Source organism: Medicago truncatula, chromosome 5, assembly GCF_003473485.1.
Source record: "Medicago truncatula cultivar Jemalong A17 chromosome 5, MtrunA17r5.0-ANR, whole genome shotgun sequence".
NCBI lineage: Eukaryota > Viridiplantae > Streptophyta > Magnoliopsida > Fabales > Fabaceae > Medicago > Medicago truncatula.
Genome location: NC_053046.1, coordinates 24,850,952 through 24,878,147, shown reverse-complemented (window position 1 = coordinate 24,878,147; position 27,196 = coordinate 24,850,952). Strand labels below are relative to the sequence as shown.

At 33.1% G+C, this 27,196-nt stretch overlaps 2 protein-coding genes across 2 annotated transcripts; one reads left to right on the top strand and one right to left on the bottom strand.

Moving 5' to 3' along the window:
* Positions 1 to 18,491: 18,491 nt before the first annotated feature.
* Positions 18,492 to 23,010, top strand: LOC11405157 (nicotinamide adenine dinucleotide transporter 1, chloroplastic). The gene is made up of 8 exons (XM_003614507.4): positions 18,492 to 18,997; positions 19,168 to 19,251; positions 20,038 to 20,144; positions 20,891 to 20,939; positions 21,187 to 21,296; positions 21,639 to 21,733; positions 22,211 to 22,299; positions 22,390 to 23,010. The coding sequence occupies exons 1-8, from the start codon at positions 18,916 to 18,918 to the stop codon at positions 22,836 to 22,838; spliced, it is 1,065 nt and encodes a 354-aa protein (XP_003614555.1). The 5' UTR covers positions 18,492 to 18,915; the 3' UTR covers positions 22,839 to 23,010.
* Positions 23,011 to 26,169: 3,159 nt separating this feature from the next.
* Positions 26,170 to 27,099, bottom strand: LOC120580667 (uncharacterized). Its single transcript, XM_039834704.1, has 3 exons — positions 26,907 to 27,099; positions 26,697 to 26,783; positions 26,170 to 26,624 (listed from the first exon to the last, which is right to left on the bottom strand). Exons 1-3 carry the CDS (start codon positions 27,097 to 27,099, stop codon positions 26,170 to 26,172), a joined length of 735 nt encoding a protein of 244 aa, XP_039690638.1.
* Between the last annotated feature and the right edge of the window lie 97 nt (positions 27,100 to 27,196).

Sequence of the window (27,196 nt, the reverse complement as noted above, 5' to 3'; positions counted from 1 at the left end):
TAATTTGACCTGAATTCAAGATTCGATCGGAGTTTTAAATAGTGTAGGAGCCCCTGCAATGCATGGGGTAAAAAGTCAATTATAAATATTTCACAAACAAATATATATTTTAAATAAATTTTAAGATCAATTTATGTTAAAATAAGATTTGCAAAAATAAAATATGGTTTGTCTCTTCCTTTACAAAGATGGAAACAACGTTTGGGCTTTCTTGTTACACATGTTAGGCTAAAGTTGTCCACCATTTTGAGGTTGGATCTATAACCCAATTATTTTTGGTTGAGGTTTAAGAGAAGTTCAAGCTCATTTTGCACATGAAGGGGAAGTTTTTGCGACTTCATAACGCTAGCTAAATTTTAACGCTTGAATGGATATAGTTAACTTGATGGTTTAATGTTGCGGCCGCATATGCAATTGTGGTGTGAAAATAAAATTGCATGAATTGTGATTATGGTTTTTATAGATAAATGTTAGTTGTTAGTAAGTTATGCTAATTTCCAAAACGTAGCTCAAGTGGTTAAACTTAGACATTTGAATGAGTATGAGAAAGAGAATATTAACTTTATTACTCACGAATAAATCTTAATATAAAAAAACATTATTCGTATATCTAATATTATTAAGATAAAGTATTATTTTACATTATTATTCTTATGAATAAATTTTATAATTTTTAAATTTAAGTTGTTTTTGTTCAAATTGTTCATTTTTTAACAAGAATAAATATCATATTATTAGTTTAAAACCTTCAAAAAAAATATTATTAGTTTAAACATGGTAAAATGAATTAAAAATATCAACTACATTTATATTGTAATAATATACATAAATATTAAAATAAATACAACAACTAAAACCAAATATTATCCAATAAAAATCAAGCGGTTAATGAGCTTCACCAAAAACGAATTAGTCAGGAAAACATGAGTTTGATTCTTAGATGGAACAATTCTATGCTCGACTTTGTTTACCTTTAGATCATACTCCGAATTATTAAGGCTTATTTCCCTTGAGACTCCGAGGGTTAACAACAACAAAGAAGAAACTTATCCCATAAATGAGATCGACTACATTTATCCCATAATATGGAGTATCAAATACCATATTTATATTCAGCTCGCTAACTTCAACAACAAAAAAATTAAAAGGTTTTTGATAATTTCAAGATCTTTCTTCTAGTGATTTGAATCCACTTCATTTAGTCTACCCTTTCTTTAATATTGTCATTTCTAGTCATATCACGTTTAGTTTTATCACACTTTCAACACAACCTCTTCATCTTTACCACACTTAGTTTAATTTCGGGTTGGTTCTTCTAGTACACCATCAATAACTTTAGTATATTTTCTTAAATCTTCGTTTAATTAGCCTTTCATAACTTCATGGTATGAATAATAATTTTAATCCTCCAATAACTTGCATAATTTTGTAAATCTTTTAAAGGTTTGTGTATCCATATTGTTCTTATAGGTTGGAATTAAAGTGATTCTTGCAACACATCCAAAACTTTTGATTGACCTCATAAATTTGTTAATAAGTTTGGTGATCTACCCAATGCCTATATCTCCAAGAAATTTCCACTCTTAAATATGTATGTTGTCTGGTCCAACTGAATTATCCTTACTCACCAATTTGAACACTTCTTTAGTTTCATGTTCTTGAATTCGACAATAGTAATTACATTTTTGATCTTCCTCTATAATATCAAGTTTATTAGAGCTTGATAAGATATCATATCCTTTATTAAATAAGGTATGGATTTTTTTTTTATTAATCCTTTATATTTCTTTTGAAGTTTTTTTATTTGAATATTTACAAAAGTAATTTTCGTAGTCAAAATGTGTAACAACGGTTAGTAAGTTTTATCCTAATAAACTTGTAACAAACATATCTTTTATGTAATTACGATCCTTTAATTTAAACAACTTTGTTGCACCCATAGACCAAAGAGAGGAAATAATTATTTGGTTTTCAGAGTAGTAATGATTAACTTACTACTTTAATAGTACGATGAAAAAAATAAGCACTTGAAATTTTTTAGCAATCCATCGCTAATATTTTGCACATTTAACGTCATTGATACATTTATTTAAGAACATTAATCATGAAAAAATATCATGAGTGTAATTGGAAATTTCTAATATGCAATTTTACATTTCTAAAACATTTATGGATTCATTGTCGCGTCTTATATTAACATATAATAATTTTGTGATGATGAACTTATCTTATTTTATTAGTGATTGATCATTATCACTTGTTGACAACAAATTGCAAGAAATTCTCTAAAAAAAAAAATTGCTAGAAATAGTTGTTTTCAAAGTATTAAGAACTTTCTCCCTCTCCACTTGATCATCAATTTTCCTTCTCTATCTTATTTTTTTCTCTCTTTCAATGGAAAGAGAAGATCCACTTGGTTTGTTTTCTTCTAGTGCAGATATGCTTGGATGCAATTAAAAAAATTACTATTTAGAAGTCAAATCTAATTCACACGAGATATATATTATTATAAGACGTGCATTAATTAATCTTGCCTCAGGTGCTATCACCTAATGAATAAAAGGGCATATTTAGAGGTACTTCCTAACAATTTTTTGTATCGTATTCACACGGGGAAGTCACAATCCCTTGCTATAGACATACACAAAACTAATAACATTCACTTTAACCATTTTATTTCTCCCCGATTTTTGGAATCAAATGTTGTGAAGTAAAGACAAAAATAGATAGCTTATTTAGAAAAAAAGTACCTAATTAATTTCATTCAAAATATTGTTGATCCTTAGAATAAATAATTGTTTTTTTTTTTACAAAAATTTAGGGTTAATAGTGTTTTTCACCCCTGTAATATATGTCATTTTCGGTTTTCGCCCTTATAAAATTTTCGGTTTGATTTGCACCCTCGTAAATTATTATTTTTTTCCGGAAAACACCTCTTCTAGGCCATTTTCAGATTTTTTTTTTCTTCAAGAAATTATGGTTTTTGAATGGCCTATTAAGGGTGTTTTATGGAAAATAAAATTTTATGAGGGTGCAAATCAAACCGAAAATTTTATAGAAGTTACTTATGATTTGAAGAACATTTTGTATTTAAGTTCATGTAATTCTATTTCATCTCGAAATCGCCAATTTCATATGTATTTTAAGTCATTTTAGTGAGAAATCATCTTTTTTTTTTTTTTTTTTTTTTTTTTTTACTTTTTTAGGTATCTGCAATGGACGTACCAATTGATGAATTATTAAAGACTTTCCAACCTATGAAATAAGGATGGATACATTACTTTTGTATGAAACATTTTTTTGATGAAGGTCGCTATAATTTAAAACTCAATTGTTTTATCTTCTAATAAGGATGGATACATTACTTTTTTTTTTCTTTTTTTTGAGCCGATGGTATTAAAATTAATTTTTTTTTTATATTTTGAAATTTAATGTTATATATAATACATTTTCTGTTTAAAAATTCAATTGTTTGATTAAAAGAACTATTGAGATTATCCAACCACTTTAAAATATTATGTCATATGCTACCAAATAATTCACGCTTAAAATACAAATATTTTACATTTTCCTTTGAAAATGTGTCTATATCTAAAATACCCCATTAAACTAAGTTATCATTTGTTAGAATCCAATTATTCGAGAGCCTTCATGGAAAGAGAGGAACATTTAGAAGAGCTACTTTGTTCCTGATGAGATTTTTTAGATTAGTAAAAGATGGAACAAACTAATTGGGTATGAATGAAGGAAAGATAAGATATTCAATTGGATTCACATTCTTATCACAAACAACATAAACTAAAACTATGGAAAGTGATACCATGAATAAAAAATAATAATTACTATTATTTTTAACATTATCAAGTATTTAATTACTCTTTAAAAAAAGTATTTAATAATTAAATACCATAATTTAAACATGTGTTCTATTTTATGTGGACTTTCACACTCTATTTTTTCAATTCACACAACACTAAATCATAATCTAATTCCTTGGTGTTTAATCTTCCAACCTTACAATTTCCTTTCAACTTCACACCAATGTTCCAACACATTATAAAGATGACACTGGAAAAGGGAATACTAGATGGTTGTATATTGAGGAATATAAGATTTTGCAATACAAACACCTTGTGAAATGAGATTTAATCATGATAAGGAAAGGTAGAACAGTTCTTTATCTCATTCACATTGCCAAATTTAGAAGCTTGGAAATACTTTGATGAAACATGGCCTAAATTTTCTCGAGATCCTCATAATGTTAGATTAGGTTTGTTTTTAGATAGTTTTGCTCTCTTCGACAAAACAATCAGGGTTTACTCTTGTTGGCGTGTGATTATTACTTCTTATAGGGGAATTAAGCTAATGAGTCATACCATGAAGTTATGGGAAAAAGTGATTGAATGAAGACTAAGAAGGGTGATATTATAACACTCTTTTTCTTAACTCTCTTGTAGGACGATGTCCTTATTTTTGGAATCGGAAATGTTGTTTATTGCGTATAATTATATCACGACCCCATCACGAAGGTGTATTCCACCAAGGTACCGTTTCTGTTGACCTCTACGTTTTCATGATCATCCATGAATTCCGCTAAATCATGTTTTGTCATTGGTTAATATTGCCTTCGCGATCTGTTCGTGGAATTTTTCTCGCAGTATATAGCACTGCTCTTTTGGAATTTGTGAAGCTATAGATGAAGAAAAGGAACCAGAATGTCTAATGCTTGTTTTTCATATTGTCGAGTCTTTGGCACGATTATACCCTGATCTATATGGTCTACTTGCAAGCTTTGCTAGAGATGTTTTTTTATCTTTTAGAACCTCACTTTTCCATTCATTTTTCATTTTAATGCATTCTGGTAGACGGAAATTGCTAGGATTCAAGTAATATTTTACGAGATTTGTAGTTGATTACCAAAATCAACATAGAGTTATGTTGCTTTCGTACAGATAGACTTTAACAAATCGATCTTTGTTCCATCTTTCTCATTTGAAGTGCTTTTCCCAGATAAAACTTCATGTCCTGGATCACATTTTTCTGCATTTTTTTGGAGGATAGAATGGAACCGAGCAATACTTTAGGCTGATATACATATTTTTCTGCATTTTTTTGGAGGATAAAACTTTGTTACTTATTGTTGTCTTCTTTAGGCTGATCCATTCTCCTCCTATTCAGCTTCCCTTACCTTATAAAGGAAGCAAAATGAAAATATACATATACATATGTGCGCATGGGGATTCATTTCATGCTGTTCGGGATTACTATCATCTGAAAATGGGAAAGAATATTCAATATTTCTCAAATGCAATTGAAATCTGATACAATATTATATATTTTACATATAAAAAATCACGAGTATATGTTATTCAAGTTCTATTTTATAATATGATCTAATTATATTAATTTTTTGCAGCATGCATTCTCTTCTACACCTCTTTTTGAGCCATTTGTTGTTCCCCTCCTTCTTCTGAATAGCGGTAATAACCATCATACCTTGTTTTTTTTTTAAAGAGAAAACATAACCATTTATAATTTCCAGTGTGTTGGTTTTCTATGAATTCAGATTGATTCCTTACTGTGCTCTTCAAAGTATGGATCAGAGAAAATCGCAAAATATACCGACGCTATTTTGTCTTCATTAAAAGACACCATAAATACCTATTTGGGGGGCGCAGTTATGGTGCATAAGGAAATCCTTATGCACACTGCATAAATCCAGAAATGGTTTCTGTGAGTTGTACTCCAAAACCATTAGATGTACTTAATGGTTTCAGCACCCTGCATAAGGATTTTCAGCACCCTGCATAAAATTATGCCAAAATCATTTTTTTGTGGAAATGGTTTATGTGAGTTGTACTCCAAAATCATTTCCTTATGCACCATAACCGCACCCTATTTGGGGGAGCCATATTTCTCTTTTACATTGGAGGTGATTGCTTTTTTCTTTTATTTTTTTTAGTATAACATTTTCTTCTACATACACTTTCTTTGTTTATTTTTGATGATTTTACTTGTGCTTTGTTAAGTGGTACTAGCTCCTCTTAAATAGTTGTATCATGAACTTGTGACGTGCATATTTATTTTGATAGAAGAAATAAACTTTTTAGTAAGAAGGTCAAAGAGAACTTTGAAAAAAAAAGGGTTGTTTGTTCCTCTTCTTCACAATAAACCAAAAGTTTTAAAACCTTCACAGTTAAATCTACTAATTGAGCTACCTTACATTGCAAATATAATAGAGCTTCTGTTTTTATCTGTCTGAGCTTGAACACAACACCGAGCAAAAAAAGCGCTTTGATGAGTAAAAGAAAATTAGAATTTTTATCTTTGTGATAGTCTTGATTTTGAGACAAGAAGTCTTCATATGGTTTGTTGAGTGGAAAATTTAGAGTTTGTCCTGTGCCTCATTTATAGGATCGTCAGTTGCTGAACTTTTGCCAAAATTTCTGATATATCTGATATTTTGAATTGAATCCGGGCAGGATCCTTGAAAATGGAGGCGCAGAGGAGTTCATACTGCAATTGTGTTGTATATTGTCTCTCTTCTACTTGTCTTTCCACAAAGGATTAGCATTCTAGTCGTTAATGTGATTGGATGAAGATGACGACAATCCTGTAATTTTTGGCGAGAAAGAATGACCGGTAAATGTTGTCTTCCGTAAACCATGTTCATACATGCAGGACAAGAAGCTGTCATTGAGAATGTACATATTATCATCAACTGTCTAATTAAGCTTGCGGACTACTCTCATAAGACGGTATAATTTATTTACTGCTAAAACATGCCGACTTTATTTGTGTCATAAAGGAACTTCGTTGCCTCTTAAAACATTTTGTCTGTTTGAATAATCTAGACAAATTTACGCCAGAAAGACATGCATGAACTCGTTATTTTTGGCTGTAACTTAAGAAAGTACAAAAACTTGTCTGACTTAAAAGACAAGATTATTCAAAAGAGCTTAGGTTTCTCAAACTTATTCAGTGATGCTTAGAGCGATCAAAATTAACAACGATATTAATGGTGGATTTCTTTTTCTCCCCTTGTGCGGCTTGTTCGGGAGATAGCTATTCAATGTCTTTTTACATTGTATGAGCTTCCTCAAAGTGCTAATTGCATGTTCATCTTTTTACAAAGAAGAACATCAAAGGCACTTGTCATGTTTACAACATTACTTACAAGTTACAATTTCAGGAGGCTTGTGAGTGTGGGGCTTCCACCGTTGTTGTTGCTCTTCTTCCATCCCGGCAGCGGTAGTAGAACCAATCGACCAATCATATCATTAGAATGAACGCCGCACACAACAAAAGCAGTAAACCCAACCAAAAACAACATACACAACAAAAAACGGCCATTTGAAACATGGCGGAAGTTCGGTTGCCATTGGGAGGTTATGTGGGACATGTTTGTTTGTTGTGTGTTGTTTGTGTTACCAATAAAATCTTGCGAACAAACAAAGAACTTAGAGAGAGAGGACGGTTAGTTTTTAAGAATATTTGTTTTGGTGAGTTTTGTGGATTTTACAACCCGCACTTTCCTTTCTCTTTCCAAAAAGACCGTTATAAGATTCTATTTTTTTTTTAACCTTTTTATATTTTCATTTTTGGAAACATTGAGTGCCTATTTGTTATTCTTCGTACTATTCACGTTGATCACATTAGGTTCTACAAGCAATATCGAAATGTCTTGATGATACTAAGAACTTCAAATGTTGAGTCAATATGCCACACTTCTCCACCTTGACTCTAAATTGGCGATAATGTTAATTTAACCATCAACCACCTTGTTGCTCTCTCCATTAAAGAATTACTCTTCAACAAAATTTATTAAGTCCAAAAAATGCTTGAACGTTGATCTCGGCAATGACTCAGTGAATGCATCCGCCAGATTTTCTTCCAATACAATTTTCTCAACCACAATCTCTTTAAATTCAATCATGTCTCTAACAATGTGCAGGTGAATGTCAATGTCCTCTATCCTCTCATGATACACTTGATGATTCACCAAATGGAGGACACTTTACATATCACAATATATCAGTACACTTACTGTAATAATTCTTAACTCACCAATCATACCTTTCAACCATATGGCTTCACCCCTTCAAGAAGGGCAATGTACGCTTCTTGAGTTGTAGGTAGATCCATCACGGGTTGTTGATTTACCTTCCAGCTAATAGTTGTGCCATATAAAGTAAACTCAAAACCCAATAAAGATTTTCTTATGTCCACATTGCCCGCATAGTTCGCATTTACATACCCTTCCAAAGCATCTTCATCTTGAGCCTATCTAGTGTTCTTCAAACCGCCTTTCAAGGACCCGTTCAAACACCTCAATATCCACAAGTACACAATGATGGTGGTGATGAAAATGAGGTAGGTGCAAACTTGCACCATTAACAAGAAGCCGATGGAAACTATAATGATGAACGGTGGGCATGGATGCAAACCGAAGTTCAAAGAACATGCACCGAGCAACAAAGACAAGGTGTTGAAATGATCGGGCTAAGAAACGATGTCCTAAGGGGCAATCAAATAAATGAATAAAATAATCAAATGTTCTGATACATGATGCAACACCTTCACCTCCAAGGTCTACCTTATGGACTTCATTAAAATTGTGAGCTTTCCTCTTCCTCTACTCTTCTCTACTGCTCCTCCTCCTCCTCCTCCTCTTCTTCTTCTTCTTCTTCTTCTTCTTTTTCTTAGGTTGAAGGACAGAACTCTACAGAAAATCCGGTTCTCTTCACTTGGCTCTCTTCTTAGCTTTCTCTTGCCTTCTCCCAAAACTCTGTTGTACATGAAAATGCTTCTGACTGACAGTTTCTATATTTTTTTTAACTTATTGTAACCTCCCAATATTACTTAACTCCTCTTAAACCCTATTAATTCTAATTTAACCCCAAACTCCCAAAATAATTCTATTTCTCCACTTATTCTATTAAATAATAAAAATAAATCATTTAATAAAATACATCACACCACAACATCAACAATAATTATTTAAAATCATAAAAAAAGACTCTAAATAGATCAGAAATAATTAAATAACGGCTAGGGCGTTACACTATCCACCAACCCCAAGCTTTCTCTCTCTAGTTCTTCTTTGCTCTTCAAGATCCCATTTCTCTCTCTACCTCTATCTTAAAATGTTTTTGAAAATGAGTAAAATGAAGGTTATGACCTAATTTAGCATAAGACTTGTGTTTATAAAGTCACTACACAAATGGGCTAAAACACTAGTTGTCTTAATGGGCTTACTAACTAATTCACCGAGTTACTATTCACTTAACCGTTAAATAACAAATAATTATCGTCTCTAATTAATTACTTCATGTCATTAATAACTTAGTACAAATAATCATTCCCACTTAAAACGCTAAAAAAAACTCTCATAACCAAAAGCCTATATTACCCTTGTTCACCAAATGACCAAAATGCCCTTAAGTCTGAAATGACTAAATTGCCCTTCTTAAGCCAAACTAATCCTGAATAAAATACACACAGAGACGAATAATCACATACAAGAACATATAGACACACATAATAATTAATTAAAATAATTCTAGCAAAAATTAGGCTGTTACTTTTTTAGCATTTGAATTATATTTGTGGAACTTTGGTCTTACTTTAGAGATATTTTACTACAAAACAATAGTTTTCATTTTCTAGATAAAATAATGAAAAAAGGAGGAATTTTCAACAACTGAAAAAGGACACACGGGAGTGCGTCCAGGGCACACGACCGTGTGCCTTGTTTGAAGAGGTCTGAGTTAATTGCTGAGAGTTTAGCACGGTTTGTGCGCCTACCTAGCACGACCGTGGGGCCTTCAAAGTTTGCAAAAGTTTAATAGTTTTGAAGGCATGCACAACCGTGCGTCATGTGCTGTTAGAAAATGGTTGTTACAAACTTTTGCAATTTTCTAATTTAAGACTTGTAAATCGAATTTAATGACATGTCTATGATTTTAGACTATAAATAGGCCTCATATCAGATATGGAAATCATCTTGGAATATTTTTCCGCACTTTATAGTTCTTGTTCTTTATATTTCTGCACTTTATTTTCCAGCACTTTACATTTCCAGTAATTTATTTTTATGCCTTTTACTTTCATGTCTCTCTACCTTAATGCGATGTCTACAATGATCATGAGTGAGTAGACTCGGAAGACCTCTAGACTCATAAGTACAGAAGATCTTGAGGGACCCAGACTCCACGTCTAATTTGTCCTATTTTGTAGTTTTCTCTATCAAAGTCTGATAGTACAGTTTATCTTCTTCTGACCACGTGTAGAAACAAACAAAAAAATTCAAGGACAAATAGAATGAACGGATAATTCCTTCTGCAAAGGAATTTCAAATGTCTAATCAACAGAATTATCAATATATCAGACAAAGGGTTAACGTTCTTGATTTGAAACTTCTCAACGACTCTTAATGCGCTGACATTCTTCTCAAACATCTTTCAAATCCTTGCCTATATAAGGAGCTGAAGGCTTGAAGAACAATAACAACACTCTGCTATTTTTATTGTGCCATTACTATACCAAAATCAAATAGCGCATAAGGACACTTAAGAATTTCTTATCAAAGTTTGTAACTTTGAGGGCATGGTTGTCCATGACACAAGTGCTTCAATTCAAGGGCTAGGAGGACCAATGACAAGGTCGAGGACCAAGAAAGCTAAGGAGGCCCTAACTCAATGGGTGGCAAAAGTCTTGGAGTCCAAACCTACACTAGAAAGCATTGAGGATAAAATGGTCATGTGCATCAAACCATTGAAGGAGGGGTGGGGTGCATCTCTTGCTGCCCATTTTATTTAGTTGGATTCTTGAAGATTTTTATAAGGAGGTGTTATCCAAGGTGTGGAATCCGAATGAGCATATGGTGACTAATCTTGATAATTTCCGCAGCTATGTGCCATTATGGGAACTGCAATCTATTGATAGTGTCAAGAAAAAAAAGAAGGAATTTATGGCGAGACTTAATGGTATTCAGAGAAGAATTCAGAATGGAAGGGGTCATAGTGGATTGATGAGGTTGGAGAGGAAGCTTCAAAAAGAAATGTCTCGAATTCTTCAACAAGAAGAACTCATGTGGTTTCAACGATCTAGAGCTAAGTGGTTGGTGGATGGAGATAGGAACACTAGGTACTATCATTTAAAAACAGTGCAGCGAAGGAGAAGAAACAAAATAATTATGCTTAGGAATGTTGATGGCCATTGGGTGGAGAGTGTTGAAGAGGTAAAAGATATGGTTAATAAGTACTATTATGAACTTTTCACTACTAATGTTGACACCAGTGAATGGTTTCAAACAAGTCTTATTTTTCCCAGACTTGATTTGGAAACTTTAGAAATCTTGAGGCATCCTCTTGCTGACGAGGAGATTCGTAGTGCGGTTTTTAGCATGACACCGTGGAAGGCTCCTGGTCCTGATGGTTTTCCGGCTTGTTTTTATCAAAAATCTTGGTCGATTATTGGTAAAAATACATGTGATTTTATCAAGAAGTTATGGTGTAGTCCGGAGCAATTGGCAGAAATCAATAGTACAGATATTTGCTTGATACCAAAAGTGCAAGATCCTCAATTTGTCAATCAATTCAGACCGATCTCTTTGTGCAATACAGTTTATAAAATTTTGAGCAAAGTGATTGTCAATAGACTTAAAAATTGTGTTGCTGAAATTGTGTCGCCTTTTCAGATAGGCTTTATTCCTGGAAGGAGTGTTCATGAGAATATAGTTGTTGCTCAGGAAATGATACATTGTATGAATCGTTTGAAGAGTAAAATGGGGTATTTTGCTATTAAGGTGGATCTCACCAAAGCTTATGATAATTTAAGTTGGAATTTCATTCATATGATGCTTCTTGAAATTGGTCTCCCTATGGAAATGATTAATGTTATTATGCATTCAGTGACGACAGTGAGAACTAATGTTCGATGGAATGGTAACCGTGCTGATTTTTTTCTCTCCTAAGAAAGGTTTGAAGCAAGGTGATCCTATTTCACCTTATCTATTTGTTATATGCATGGATAAATTGTCCCATCTTATTAGTGAGGCAGTCGATAGAGGTGATTGGTTGGCTTTGAAAGCTGGTAGAACAGGTCCAATGATTTCTCATTTGATGTTTGCTGATGATTTATTGTTATTCGGTCAAGAAACTGACAGTCAAATGAGAGGAGTGATGGAAGTTCTCAATAAATTTTGTCATCTATCAGGTCAAAGTATAAGTATTGAGAAGACAACCATTTTCTTCTCCCGTAATGTTGACAGAGTTACCAGAAGATTATTAGTTAATATATCTGGTTTCAGGGAGACTACAGAGTTGGGTAAGTATCTAGGTGTGTGCCACTTACAGGAAAAGCTCCAAGGAGAAAAGATTTTCAGTATTTAGTTAATCAAGTGCGGAACAAGCTGACAGCATGGAAGAGTAATCAATTATCTTTTGCAGGGAGAGTGACGCTTGCTAAATCTGTCATTGGAGCTATACCTATTTATCCAATGATGAATAGTGTTGTTCCTAAAGCATGTGTGCAAGAGATCCAAAAAGTGCAGCGGGCTTTTATTTAGGGAGGATAATGAGGTTAGGAAACATATTCATTCTGTTAAGTGGGATGATGTAGCAAAACCTAAGCATCTTGGGGGACTCGGCATCGGACGGTTAGAAGAAATGAATCAGGCTTGTTTGTTAAAGTTGGTTTGGAAATTAAAGAGTGTTGATAATGCTCTTTGGTGTAGTGTTCTCAAAGGAAAATATGACCGGGTTAATTTGTTGATGGATGAGGTGGTGTCTAAACCGAATGATTCAAGTTTATGGAAAAATTTGGTTCAATTATGGCCCAAAATTGAGAGTTTGGTGTTATGGTCAGTAGGAAATGGTGATGTTATCCATGCGTGGGATCAGTGTTGGATAGAGGCGGGGTTGAAAATTAGTGATTTGGATATTGTCATTCCTCCTTCTTTGAGAAATGCAAAGGTTGGAGAGCTTGTTGATGATTGTGGAGAGTGGAAATTTTGTGATCTTCAAACGTGGATGCCAGTGGAAATTCTGCAAAAAATTTGTGCCATTCCTCCTCCTCGGACGGAGCAAGGGGATGATATTAGTGCTTGTACAGGCAGGAATACAAGGGACTTTTCTGTTGCTCATGGTTATAACGTGTTATGCAATTTTGACACGAGTGGCGCTGTAGATCGTTGGGATCGAGTGTGGAAGCTTCATGTTCCGGAAAGAGTTCAAAGTTTCGTTTGGCTTATCAAACATGATAGGCTAATGATATGCAGTAGGTTCAACCGTATGCACATAGGGAATCTTTACTGTCATCATTGTGGGGATGCCATCGAGACAACCTTGCACGTCCTAAGGGATTGTCCTTTGGCAGAGGCGGTGTGGCTAAATTATGTTGAATTACAATTTCGTACCAATTTCTATACTACAGATTTGAGAGATTGAATAGAGCAGAATCTAAACCGGAAGAGGTGGGCAGAATTTTGGGCGACGACGTGTCACACTCTTTGGTATTGGAGGAACAAGCTAGTTCATGATGATGAATTTGTGATGCCTTCTTCTCCTTGGCAGGTAATTAATCAAAGAATCCTGAATTATGGTGCTCATTCTAGTATAAATGCTGCAATTGTAACAGTTAGTAGAGAGTTGAAAGAAATTCGATGGTGGCCTCTGGATTTTGGCTGGATTCGACTTAACACAGATGGTGCTTCTAAAGGTGGCCAAAATGCAGGTTGTGGAGGGGTGTTGAGAGGTGATAAGGGAGAATGGATTTGTGGTTTTTCAAAAGGGTTGGGCTCTTGTAGTGCTTATGTGGCAGAGTTGTGGGGTGTGTTTGAAGGCTTGAAGTTGGCTCGTTCTCATGGTTACCGTAAAGTGGAGCTTCACATAGATTCTTCGAGTGTGGTCTCTTCCATATCCCGTGATCAAGGTGGTACTGTGGGTGGTCTGACTCTTCTACATAATATTCGACGGTTGATCGACCAAGATTGGGAAGTTCAAGTTCGTCACTCCTTTAGAGAAGCCAACGCTTATGCCGATGTGATGGCGAATATGGCTTGTGAAAGTGGTTTTTCTTTGATTTTATATGAGCAATGTCCAGCTCAGATTAGTTCTATTTATTTAGCAGACTTTGTTGGTATTTCAACTCCGCGTCTTGTGAAGCGGTAGTTGCTTTTATTCGGGCTTCGGCCCTCTTGTTATCAAAAAAAAAAAAAGTGTCAGAGACCAATTTTGGCCCAAAAACACTAAGTATGGTTATTTTGTGTGTTTAATCCATTTTAAAGCTTCCAAAGCTTTAAATGGAATGTTTTGTGTGTTTATTTCGTGCAAAGGAGTGCTGAAGACAAAAGAAAAACAAGACATTAAAGAGCATTTAATCTGAAGGAGGAAATAATGCAAGAATTGAAGAGGAAAGAGACAAGACTTCAATTGGTGGCAAAAGTCTTGGAGTCCAAACCTACACTAGAAAGCATTGAGGATAAAATGGTCATGTGCATCAAACCATTGGAGGAGGTGTAGGGCGCATCTCTTGCTGCCCATTTTATTTAGTTGTTCTTGTTATGTTGTAATAAAAAGTGTAAGAGACCTATTTTAGCCCAAAAACACTAAGTATGATTATTTTGTGTGTTTAATCCATTTTAAAGCTTCCAAAGCTTTAAATGGAATGTTTTGTGTGTTTATTTCGTGCAAAGGAGTGCTGAAGACAAAAGAAAAACAAGACATTAAAGAGCATTTAATCTGAAGGAGAAAATAATGCAAGAATTGAAGAGGAAAGAGACAAGACTTCAATGAGACAATGAAGACATTTCATTTCAGCATATGAAACCACCATCATCATCAAAATCACGTCCATCATCATGATCATCAAGACCAGCCACCCTCATTCATTGATTTGTCTTGTAACCATTTGTTGTATTCATGTTAATTTACTTCAACCATAGGAAATAATGATAGATTAATTTGGCTGAAGGAATCTTAAGAGTTATTTGCATTTTTTCTTTTTAATTCGGCAAGTGTCCCTCCTACCTATATATAGGACACGGAAATTGAATAAAAAGGGCAAGTTAATTTTTGTTAAAAAAGTGAGTAATTGCTCTTTAGGTTCTGGATTGGACCTTGTATTGATCATATCAAGAATCCTTTCTTGGGGTGAACTTCATTCCATAGACTTATCATTTTCTAAGATTAGAAAGTGTGGCGTTCCTAAACTCTCCATTCCATTTCTTGTTTGAAACCACAAATCAGCCTAAACACCAATTCAAAACCAAATTCTCATTTTCAACTCAATTCATTGCCAAAATTAATCCCAATACATAATTTTCGTTTCCTTTTGGCACACCCTTTCATTAACAATATTTTTAGTTCATTTCTTGTGTTTTGTACCTTTAATTAATCTTTCAGCAAGCAACTTTTATCAATTCATAATTATAAGTCAAATATGAACAATTTTCACAAAATAGTGTTTATCAAAGAGTCTGTTATGTATTGTATTGTTTACACCTCTGATTGTATATCAAGTGTAAGAAGAAATCTTGTTTATTTGTAACCCTTTAGAAGTCTTTTTCCTGTGTGCTTGAGCAGTGTAAATCTCTTTCAATTGTGATTGAGCATTAGAAGTCTCTTGCTTGTGTGCTTGAGCATTTGGAAGTGTCTTTGAACAATTGTAATCTAGTGAGATTATAGCGAAATCTCTTGGAAGTGCAAGAGGACTGGACTAGTCATGGTTTGTAGGAGGAACCAATATAAATTGATTTTTGTCTGCTCTCTCTCTCCCCATCTCTTTGTCTCTCCCTCTTTCTATCTATCTTTGTATTTGATGTATCCACTCCAAACAAAGTCTCAGTCAGACTTTGAACTCATCATACTCTGACCAGTTTTAAAACACAAAGAAAAAGTTTTGAAAAAGCCAACACAGTTCAACATCCTCTTTTTGTGTTTTTCTCACATTCAAGTAAATGCGTCAAGTATAGAATGTAGTAGAGGTGGTAAGTTCATCAAGCATGGTGGTTACAGTTTCAGATTCCGTGTCCAAATGGTATTCATTGTAGGAACTGTCGTCATTGTTTTGGTAGTAGGTTTCGAGATCAATGGGTCTGACAGTCCTTTTGTGTAGGCTTTGGGATGATGAGTTACAAAACTTTTGGTGTTACTCACTTATTCCAATTCCAACAAATACAAATACTTTTTGGTGTTACACACTTAATCTCTTACTATTTGTCATTCTCATGTCATTTTAAATTTCAAAATAGAGAACCCAATGAGCATCAGAAAGTAAAAACAAGGCAATAGATAAGTGTATGCAATATATGCTTATTAGGCTATACAAAATGGATGTACAAGTTCCATAAAATTTTATTGGATATATAGACAATATATGCATATAAAGTAAAAAAAATAGTTGGATGTATAGACACTAAATTTTTTTATTTATGTAATAGTTTTTTTATAAATAGACCAAATGTTCTATTTAAAATCCTCAAAATAAATTAGACTTTTAAACCGATTAATAAATTAGATCAGGATTTTAAAAAGGTCAGATCAAAAGTTAACATAAATCCTCTAACAAGTTAATATGTTTTAATGTTTGTCAAAAAAAAGTTAATATGTTTTAACAAAAATTACTTATACATGAATAAAAAGCAAACAAACAACTAGTTGCATCGCTAAATCATTTTGAATGACAAAATCAATCTTCATAAACACAACATTCATAGATTTAACAGACATAACATTGCTATGCACGACTCTTTGAACTGTGTGTAGAATGCTAACAACCTCATCCATCCTATTCTCATGTTTAGCACCCGTTGTTACTTTAGTAATAAATAAATGACTTAATACATCTCCCGGCCCCTTAACTTATTTTATTTTCTCAATTTGATCCCTTAACTATTAAGTGTCTCAATTTGGTCCCATAACTCTTCTGCCGTTTACTATTTTGGTCCCATAACTCTTCTGCCGTTTACTATTTTGGTCATCTCCGTTAGTTTTTAACCCTATATATCTAAGGTGAACCAACATGATAGGTGGTCCACTATAGATCTTAATAGATTTTTAATTTTAACCCTTTGATCTTTTGTCTATAAATGAGAACAGTAGATCATACATGTCTATTATATCGTATAGTGAACCGCCAACAATCAATTTCTTCCCATTTCTTCATCTTCTTCCTTTCATTTCTTCATCATCTTCAACAACATCTACATATACCTTCATCAATCTTCAACCATTAAAACCTAGAAATAAAAAAAATATAAAATTTGTTTATCATCTTCAAAACAATAAAATTAAATTCTTCATCATCTTCTCAAATTTAAGAAAAGAAAGATTAAAAACAACAATGTAAGTCATCATCTTTTCTTCTCCTTTTTTTTCTTCTGGAAAAATTCTTCTTCCTGAATCACCATACCATCATGTCCTTCACTCTCTTAACACAAAAACCCAAAGCCTAATCACTCTATTCACTTCCCAAAAAATTCAATCTCAATTTTGAACTCAAATCCATAACACATATTATTCAATACCCATTCTCAATTCCTTCCTCAAGGACGCTTCCATCGTCAACACCACCACCACCTCTCTCTATTACCACAACCTTAAATCTTGTCTCTACTTCAACAAAACCCTCCATTTAAATTCTCAAAATTCCAACAACAATTTCATTTTTCAGAATTCAAAATTCTCAATTCTCACAATTTCCCATAATTCGAAAATGAAGAAGACGGTTCTTTTATCAGAATTCGAAAATCCACACAAGGTTTTATTTTCCCTTCATTTTTATGTTTATGGGTATACGATGAAATTTTACAGAGAATTGAAAATTTTGAAAGTTATTTATGAAAGGAACAAGAAGAGGAAACCACACAAGGATACTAATAGAGATTGTAACTTTGATGGTTTTGCATTTGGAGAAGATTATTAGAAGATGAAAAAGATTGTTGTTAGAAAATATGGAAATTGTTAAAAAAAAATGGTGTTGCTGATGTGAGAGAGATGAAGGGATGGAGGTGGGTGATAAATTGATTTTCTTCTTTTGGGTTTAAAAGTTGATTATTTAAGGATTTTTTTTCATGGTCTTTTATTTTTTTATGAATGTTGATGGAGATTAAGAAGATGAAAAAAAAAAAAAAAAAAGATTAGATGTTGAAGGTTCGGTGCTGTATGCGACGGACTTGCAATCAAACAGTTGAAATCAAATCAAAAATATTATAGATATTAAAATACTAATTGAGAGGACCGCAATAAGTAACAGAAGAATACATATGAGACTAATTTAAGACGTTTCTTAGTTAAGAGATCAAACTGAACAAACAAAATAAGTTAAGGGACCGGAGGATGTATTAAACCTAAATAAATAAACAAAATTAACTTAAAGAATAAGATTTGCGTAAAAAAAAAAAAAAAACTTTAAGAGTAAGATAAAAAATGAAAAGTATAAATTTTTGATAAGGACTAAAATAATAAATTTAAAAAGTAAGATGAAGTTTGATTCATTTTGTGAGTCGGCAATTGAAAGCTGGTTCATGAATTTACAGTGAGTGACAGTGACATCTGCATCGTACAAATTCGACTCAACCAGAGAGAAAAAACCGAACAAATTCCCACGCTCTTTCATTTCGCACTTAATTCCCAAATTACACGTTACGTTTAACTCACCTTCCTAGATCAATTCAATTCAATTCAACCTTCAAAAATTCAATTCAACACCCCTTTTCATTTTTCTCTTTTTTCTACACCCCCTTTTTTCTTCTTCTTCTTCTTCTTCTTCTTCACCATATGTAATGTTATATAATGAGATAAATTTGTTAAGATCTACCATGTGAATTTGCTTCTTCCACCATTTAAGTTGCTTTAATTCGTTAATTAACTTTGTTAAATTGCAATTAAAAGGGTGATTTTAGATTCTAATATGAGTAACAATTGCCAAAATTCTGGTACTAGTCATAATATCAGAGGTTTAATCTCCAACGCTGGTGCTGGTGCTGCTGCTGGTAATTTTTTGTTCTTTTTGGCTTCGACCCTTTTCGTTTTTTGTGTTTTTCTTTAATGGGTTTCTCTCAAAATTTTACTTTTTTTCTTCTGGTTTTGTGTTTGTTCAATTTTGTGATGTTTTTCATGTGATTTCTAGAATGGTTGGTTTGACATTGTGATGTTATTATAGGGGCAATAGCTGCCACGTTTGTGTGTCCATTGGATGTGATCAAGACAAGGCTACAAGTTCATGGCCTTCCACCTGTGCAGAAAGGTACACTTCTTGTTAATTGCTTAATTGGCTCTATAGCACTGACACTTCTGATCGAAGACGTTCGACACATGTCGGTGTTCGACTCGACAGTCCGAAACTACACATGCAATTACATTGAATTGTGTCATTTATCACAATTTTATCGGTGTTCCGTGTCATGTCCGGTGTTTGTGTCTGTGTCCATACTTCATAGTAAATGGGTCATGGACAATGCTGAGATTGATGTTGGATTTATGTATATTGTATTGATGAAACTTGATTAGGAGTTATAATAGTTCAATTCAAAGCAATGTTGTCAATTGCGGATAGCGGAACATAGCATAGCAGTTTGTTCAAATCGTGCTTTAGTGCTGCAATAGCTCAGTGTTGTCAAATATCGGCCATGGCGGATAGCAGTGGCGGTTTTTTGGCTTTCCATGATGCCCAATTTCGGCCAATATGGCGGGATTTTAGCCATAATACAGTATGACGGCGCCACATAGCAGCTGGTATGGCGGAATTTTGGCTCTCAGTTATGGACTGCCGTCCACCATAGACAACACTGCACTTGCTACTATTTGACAACACCTTGTACTAAATCATGTATCGCTGAACAATAGTGGTTTGTCAAACTTCTGCTACACTATAGCGCTATAGGGCCGCTATATCCGCTATTTGACAACACTGATTCTAAGTATCACTGATATATGCAACACTACTATAGCAGAACTATTTTAGTATGAATAAATTACGAGGTGCATTTGTTGAGTGATTGTTTCTTGAGCCTAACCTTTGCTATTCTCCTAGGTAGTGTCATTGTCACGAGCTTGCAGAATATAGTTAGGACTGAAGGCTTCAGGGGATTGTACCGTGGCCTTTCACCAACAATACTAGCATTGCTTCCAAACTGGGCAGTGAGTTTCTTTTACTGTTCCTTTTCTAACTACATTTTGTATTGTGATTGGCGTCCATTGCAGTAAAAGATGCTATGTTCTGTGAAATAGGAGTTTGGATGAATTTCTATTCTGATTCCGTTATGTCTTGTTTCAGCATTCTGCATGTATTCCCACTTGCGATACCATATACACGAATATTAACAAACAAAGACAAGACATAATTGATAACTTCATGATCTGAATAATGTCCACATCAAATCTTATTTTTCATAAAATCCTCTATCCACTCTCTATGATAGTCTTCACCAACCAACTTGCAGACATAATGTTTACAATATCTTTGTTTGCTTAATTTCATAATGGAATGTAGTGAAATATTCTGTCTCTGACTGCTTAGTTTTAATTATTGTTGAATGTAATTACCTTCAAATTACGGCTCTTGGGTACTTTAGTTTTATAGCACCATTTTACCAAGTTGATTTCAAGGTCTAAATTGACAACTCATGACAAAAAATAATCGTATAAGATGACTTCATCTTTTTCCTTCTTGCATAGCCCTAGATGTGTAACACAACAAATACATTTGCATTTGTGTGAAGAATCTTCTGAATGTTAATCTTCCAGTTGTCTTGCATTGATTGATTAATCATATCTCTTATATTAGAAGATGAATAATCTCATTTATTGTTTAATCATATAATTGTAATAGCTTCTCTTCATATTTCATATATTTTCAAATGACAATAAATTCATTTCAAATGTAGGTTTACTTCACATGTTATGAGCAAATAAAGGGCTTGCTTCGGACACATGGTAAATATTATCTTAATGATGATTTCTTTTTACTTGCATTGTTTCTTCTGTAAATGTGAAGTGGAGAGTTTGGGAGTATGATACCAGATTTGTCAAACTTATTTCCAATTTTGGTTTCCTCAAATCCTGATTTTTTTTTTTACTAACCTCAGATCCTAAGTGTTGTTTTTTACTAACTTCAGATCCTGAGTATATTTGCTGGATTTACCACTTTTTATGACGATATTTGTTGGTAATACTGTCGCAGAGGGTTGCAACGAACTCACAACTATTGGAAATATTATAGCTGCTGCTGGAGCTGGGGCTGCAACAGCAATATCTACAAACCCATTGTGGGTTGTTAAGACAAGACTTCAAGTAAGTCAGTGCTTCTCATGCGCTTAATCTTGGTAAAATATGTGTAAAAATAGGAATTTACGTTCTTTTCTATTGTTATTTTTCTTTGTCCTTTTTACTGTCGATGATGTCTCTCAATCTTCCATATATTTATTGGTGCATTTGCGAGCCAAACTAATCAGTTAAATTGAATAGTTTCTGCTGTATTATGTTTTAACTTGTATTTGGTTGTTGTACCTCTTTCTGTTTTAACCACGATTTATTATCAAAAAATGAGTTCTTTATTTCACTTATTCAGTGATGCCTATATATGCCCTTGCTATGTTGGATATTAATTCATTTTCTCTCTCTGAAACCTATCAGACACAAGGTATGAGGCCTAATGTAGTTCCTTACAAGAGTGTTCTCTCCGCTTTGACAAGGATTACTCATGAGGAAGGCCTACGAGGACTGTATAGGTATGTTTTCTAGTTCCCTAATTTATGGTTAATCGTTTGATCGAATATTTTATTTGCAATTATTTCTTTCCCAATGAATAGTGGACAGCAGATAACTTGTTAATCTTACGTTATGAAAAAAGAAATATTATAGAATAGATGCAGTTTCCTTCACCCAATCATTTCAGCAACAATAAGATAACCCAGGCCTTTTTTCACAAAGTGATGTCAGCGATATAAATAACAATGGTTGATTCCAAATTTGGACAGAGACAGAATAAAATAATAATGAAACCTCTTTAGACTGGAGAAAATGTATTCTGTATTAATATACACGGCGCAGCCAATGTGTACATAACTTCATCACCAAGTTCAATACAGAAACCAGATTTTTTTTTCTGGACAGCTACAGAAATAAAACTTATAGTGATATAAGTTGAGTTTGTTTCTTGTGTGTTTAGTTTTGAATTGTGATCGTATTATATTCCTTTTATGCAGTGGTATTTTGCCTTCATTAGCTGGCGTAAGTCATGTAGCAATTCAATTCCCAGCATATGAAAAGATAAAGTTATACATGGCCAAAAAAGGTACAAAATGCTAACACTATATTATTTATATATTCAGCAATCCTTGAAATAAGTACATAACTCATTCAATGAGGATTTTAAATGTTTCAGATAACACAACTGTCGACAAGCTAAATCCTGGGAGTGTTGCAATCGCATCATCAATTTCAAAAGTAACTGCCTCTGTAATGACTTATCCACACGAGGTAATACGTTCCCGGCTGCAAGAGCAAGGCCAAGCGAAAAATAGTAGTGGAGTTCAATATGCCGGGGTTATTGACTGCACTAAAAAGGTGTTTCAAAAGGAAGGCATTAGGGGATTTTATCGCGGTTGTGCTACTAATCTATTAAGAACAACCCCTTCAGCTGTTATTACATTCACCAGTTATGAGATGATACACAGGTTTTTGACGCGAACTATACCACAAAATGAGCCTAACAAACCCAAACCAGAAGCCAGTGACATTGATATGAAAAATGGTGATGATAGGGGGGAATCACCACCCTCTCAATCTAACAAGATTCCTCTCGGAAACAAAGACCAGCTAACAAGACATTGATTCATGTTTTCTTTTTTAGTTGTCTTTTCTCATATTCAATTTATATCTTGGTTACACTGAATTTTGTTATTCCTATTCAGCATGTAAATGCTCGATTCTACCATAATTGTGAATTATATTAGCCAAAAAATAAAAGCAAAATGTGAATAAGAACAAGGCAATAATTTGAACACGCTTTACTTCCTTTTTTTTTGGTTTATTATTTGTGCTATTCAATGAGTAAATCAACATTTAATTAAGTTTTTGAAATTGAAAAAAAATAGTTCCTTAAATTGAAGAACATCGATCAATTTAGTCCCTCAATCAAAATAAACATCTACTCCAACAAACATAATACTACAAAAAACTAAAATTCTTTATTCTTTAAAATGATAATTTGAAAATTTTGAAGGAGACTAGATTGATTGACATTGTTAAATTAAAGGACTAAATTGGTTACAAATTTAAAGGACAAAATTGATCGGCATTTATAATTTTGAAGGAGTGGAATGTGCATTTATAATTTTGGTATGCACTCATGGTCTTTTTGCAATTCTTACATTAGATTTAGATCACTTACATTAATGTCAAGTACACAACTTGAGTAAGTGGATGCTAGTATCACATTGCCCCATTCGTGTAAATAAGTAGTGCTTTCTCTTTAATAGCTCTTGGGACCATGCTTATCTGTTTACAAGACATGAAAGGGAAAGGAAAGGATAATATGGTAATTATGGTAGGACCTTCTTGTTGTGCCATTTTAAGCATGCATATGATATGTCGTATGTCAGGTAAACTTTTTATTTTTTCAATCAAAATGTGAAAAATCCTTTGTAGTGATCCCTTCAATTTGAATTGAGTGTGAATAGAGTGAGTCCACCAAATTGTTGATGGGAAATTGTCTCGTTTCAAGGTTAGATTTTTTTATATTTTTTTTGGTGAATATTTCAAGGTTAAGTTTACCATGATATTTAGTATGCAAAAAATTGAACTTAAACCTTTTACATTAACTAACTTAAAATATCTTGAGACTGTAGTTATTAATATTTTGAAATTGGCTTTATTATATGCATATGATACTATAGAAGTTTAAAAGTAAAATGGTGTGCCCGAAGCGGAGCCAAAAATTTTAAATAATGGGGGCAATATTTACATATAAATTTCTAACATTAAATATATTTAAATTAATACATCATTTGGTCCCTTAACTTATTTTTTATTTTCATTTTAGTCCCTTAACTATAAAATGTCTCACTTTGATCCCATAAATCTTCTGCAGTTTACTATTTTGGTCCCCTCCGTTAGTTTTTTTAATGTTTAATATTTTTGATATGATTTCAACCATTCGATTGCAGGTCCATTATATTTACAGTGTACCGCCAACACCTAATTTTTTCTTTCTTCCTTCATCTTCTTCCTTCCACCACTTCTTCATATTCATGTCAAATTCAACAACATTCATAAAAAAATCCAAAAAAAAAAAAAATCAATATTTACTCAACAAAAAGGGGATATAAATTTCTTCAAAAAAACAAAAAGGGGATATAAATTGTAACGGACCAGCCATTCGATGCACTATTCGTTCGTTCATAAATCAATATTTTTATTTAACCAACAAAAATTAATATTTTTTTACTGGTTGTTGCGATTTGTATGACTTCAAATTTAATTTAATATAATTAATTAAAAATCTATGAACTCATATCAACACCAACACACCTATCTAAGAACAGATTCATATTGAGAATGTGCCTCTAGAGTTAGTGAGTGTTTGGTTACACAGTGAAAAGTGGAAAAAGCGCTTCCAACCATCCCAACGTGATTCTCGAGTGTTTGGTTCTCTCTCAACTGGATGAAGCCACCGTACGTTTCCCTCCTCAAACTCAATTCTAGGTGAAGCTTCTATTCATAGCTTTTGAAAATCGATTTCTTCAACTCCAGGTTTGCCTTCCATCAAAATCTCTTTTTTTGCCCTTGATTTGTGCTGCTTTTCACATCCCTCATAACTTTCCATCTAATCAGAATTCATAACTCCTTTCAAAATTTGAATGCAAATATGATCCAAAGACCAAACAAATCACCTACCTCACAACTTCATTAACCTCTAATCAATTCCATTTATCATAATTCTTTACAACTTGTAGAAATCAGTCACCAACCTCATAGTTTCATTAACTATGTTGTTACTCTCTGTTCATACAAACTTCTATATATAGGTTGGCTCATTTGTCACTCTTTCATTCTTAAACACGCAGGAAAAGGAACACAAGCAAATAGCCAAATAGTTGCAGTGTTTGGTACTCAAGGGTAAGCTCAAACACTCATCTTCTATCTATTAATTCAATTTTGATAACATTGCATTTGATGTGTTTGATAAAATGCCTAAATAAAAAACAATTTATTTCTTTTGTTTTCCTTGACCTTAGTTATGATTGTTTATTTTTTTCCCTGAAATATTAATGATATTGATGGAGTTTGAAAATAGCTTCTATGTTTTTCATCAAATGATACTGGTTTTAGTGTGTATTTGGTTGTGCGGTGGAAAAAATTGATCTTGGTAGAATTGATTTTGGTTAAAAGTGAGTTGAATGTAAAGTGATTTATGTTTGGATACCTTCAAAACAAAAGTGATTAGTATGAAAAATGTTGTTTGCATGTTTTGAGTCAGAATTGCTTTTAGATGTGTAAAAGATCAAAATGGACTTTAAAATGTGAGTGTGTGTGTGTATGTATGTGTATGTGTTTATATATATATATATATATATATATATATATATATATATATATATATATATATATATCAAATTTTACATTTATTTGATTTTTTCATCCTTCATTTATTTTTGATTAACTAACAATAAAATTACTAAATTAATATAATTGTTAATCACACAATATTCAAATAAAAATGCATGTAGGGAATATATATAATTTTTTTTAATATGAACCTTCCAATGGATTTGAAATTCATCAATTGTCCAATTCTTACGATATAGTAGTCAACACAAGCATATAATGAATTTGAGCACTGTAAAGAAGAAAGAAAAGGGTACACTAAAGAAAAATACAACACCCAGATGAACAAAATAAAGAGATAAAATCATTTTACAGTTCCACATTGAATCAGAACTAAACAATTTCATTAGACAATATTAGCAATGTTGGAAAACACAAAATCCATTGCATCCATTTCTTTTGAGACAATCCTCTCCAACTCCCTAGCATAACTAAGTGTTTGGTTGATGAGTTGCAAAGAGGGTATTTCTTTGCAAGATAGTCATATGCCTTCTCACTGCATCCTGCTATCTCATCTCTGATGGATGGTCTTTTAAAATTAAACATTACTACAATACTAATGATTTTTCTTGAACTTTATAATTTGACCTCGAACCGAGTTTCGAACATGATTCATCTCAGATGAGGAAGCTATATTTAACTTTTGAGATAAATCAAAATTAACTGGTCTACGATAATCATCATGATCAAGGGTTATGTCTTCATCCTCATACCGATTGAAATCGACGTCCATATCAGCATTCCTTCTAATAAAGTTATGTATAGCCATTGTTGCAACAACGACTTCAACTTGTGTCTTAATTGTGAATTTAGTCATGCGTCGTAGAATTGCAAATCTATTCTTCCATACACCAAAAGTTCTTTCTATTGTGCACCTTAAACTTGAGTGATAATAATTGAATACCTCGTTGTTATTTTCAAACCCATGAGAACGCCGAAAATCAGGGAGGTGATAACGTTCAAGATACCCCATCGGTGTTGGATAACTGACATCCACCAAATAATACATACCTAAAAATAAATTAAATTATAAATTGTAAAAAATAATACTAATAAATAAGTTGTAAAGGATAATATTAATACCTGGAGGAGGATGTGGAAAATTTAGATTTGCATTTGTGGGAGCATGGTCAAAAACACGAGCATCATGGGCAGTACCTTCCCATCCAGCTAAAACAAAAGTAAAACACATGTTCCAATCACATAAATCCATTACATTTTGTGTCGGATATCCCTTTCATCCAATAAATCTAGTTTGATCATTGGCACTAACTACACAGGGAATATGCGTACCATCGATTGCTCCTATGACATTCTTAAAAAATGGCCAATACCGTGGATCACTTTGAATTTTTGCATGACTATCACGGAACAAAGGATCTTGAGGCTTTATATATTCTATGGACAAACTCAAGCAAGCAACTAACACATCATGAAAACGTCTACTCACAGTTTCTCCTGAGTGTTGGAACCTTTCTTGAATCATTCTATTACCCACTCCTGTCCAACAACAAGTAAGAACATTGCAACCATCTCTTCTACTCCTATGTGATTAGTGGGCTTTAAACCATGATCAACTAATT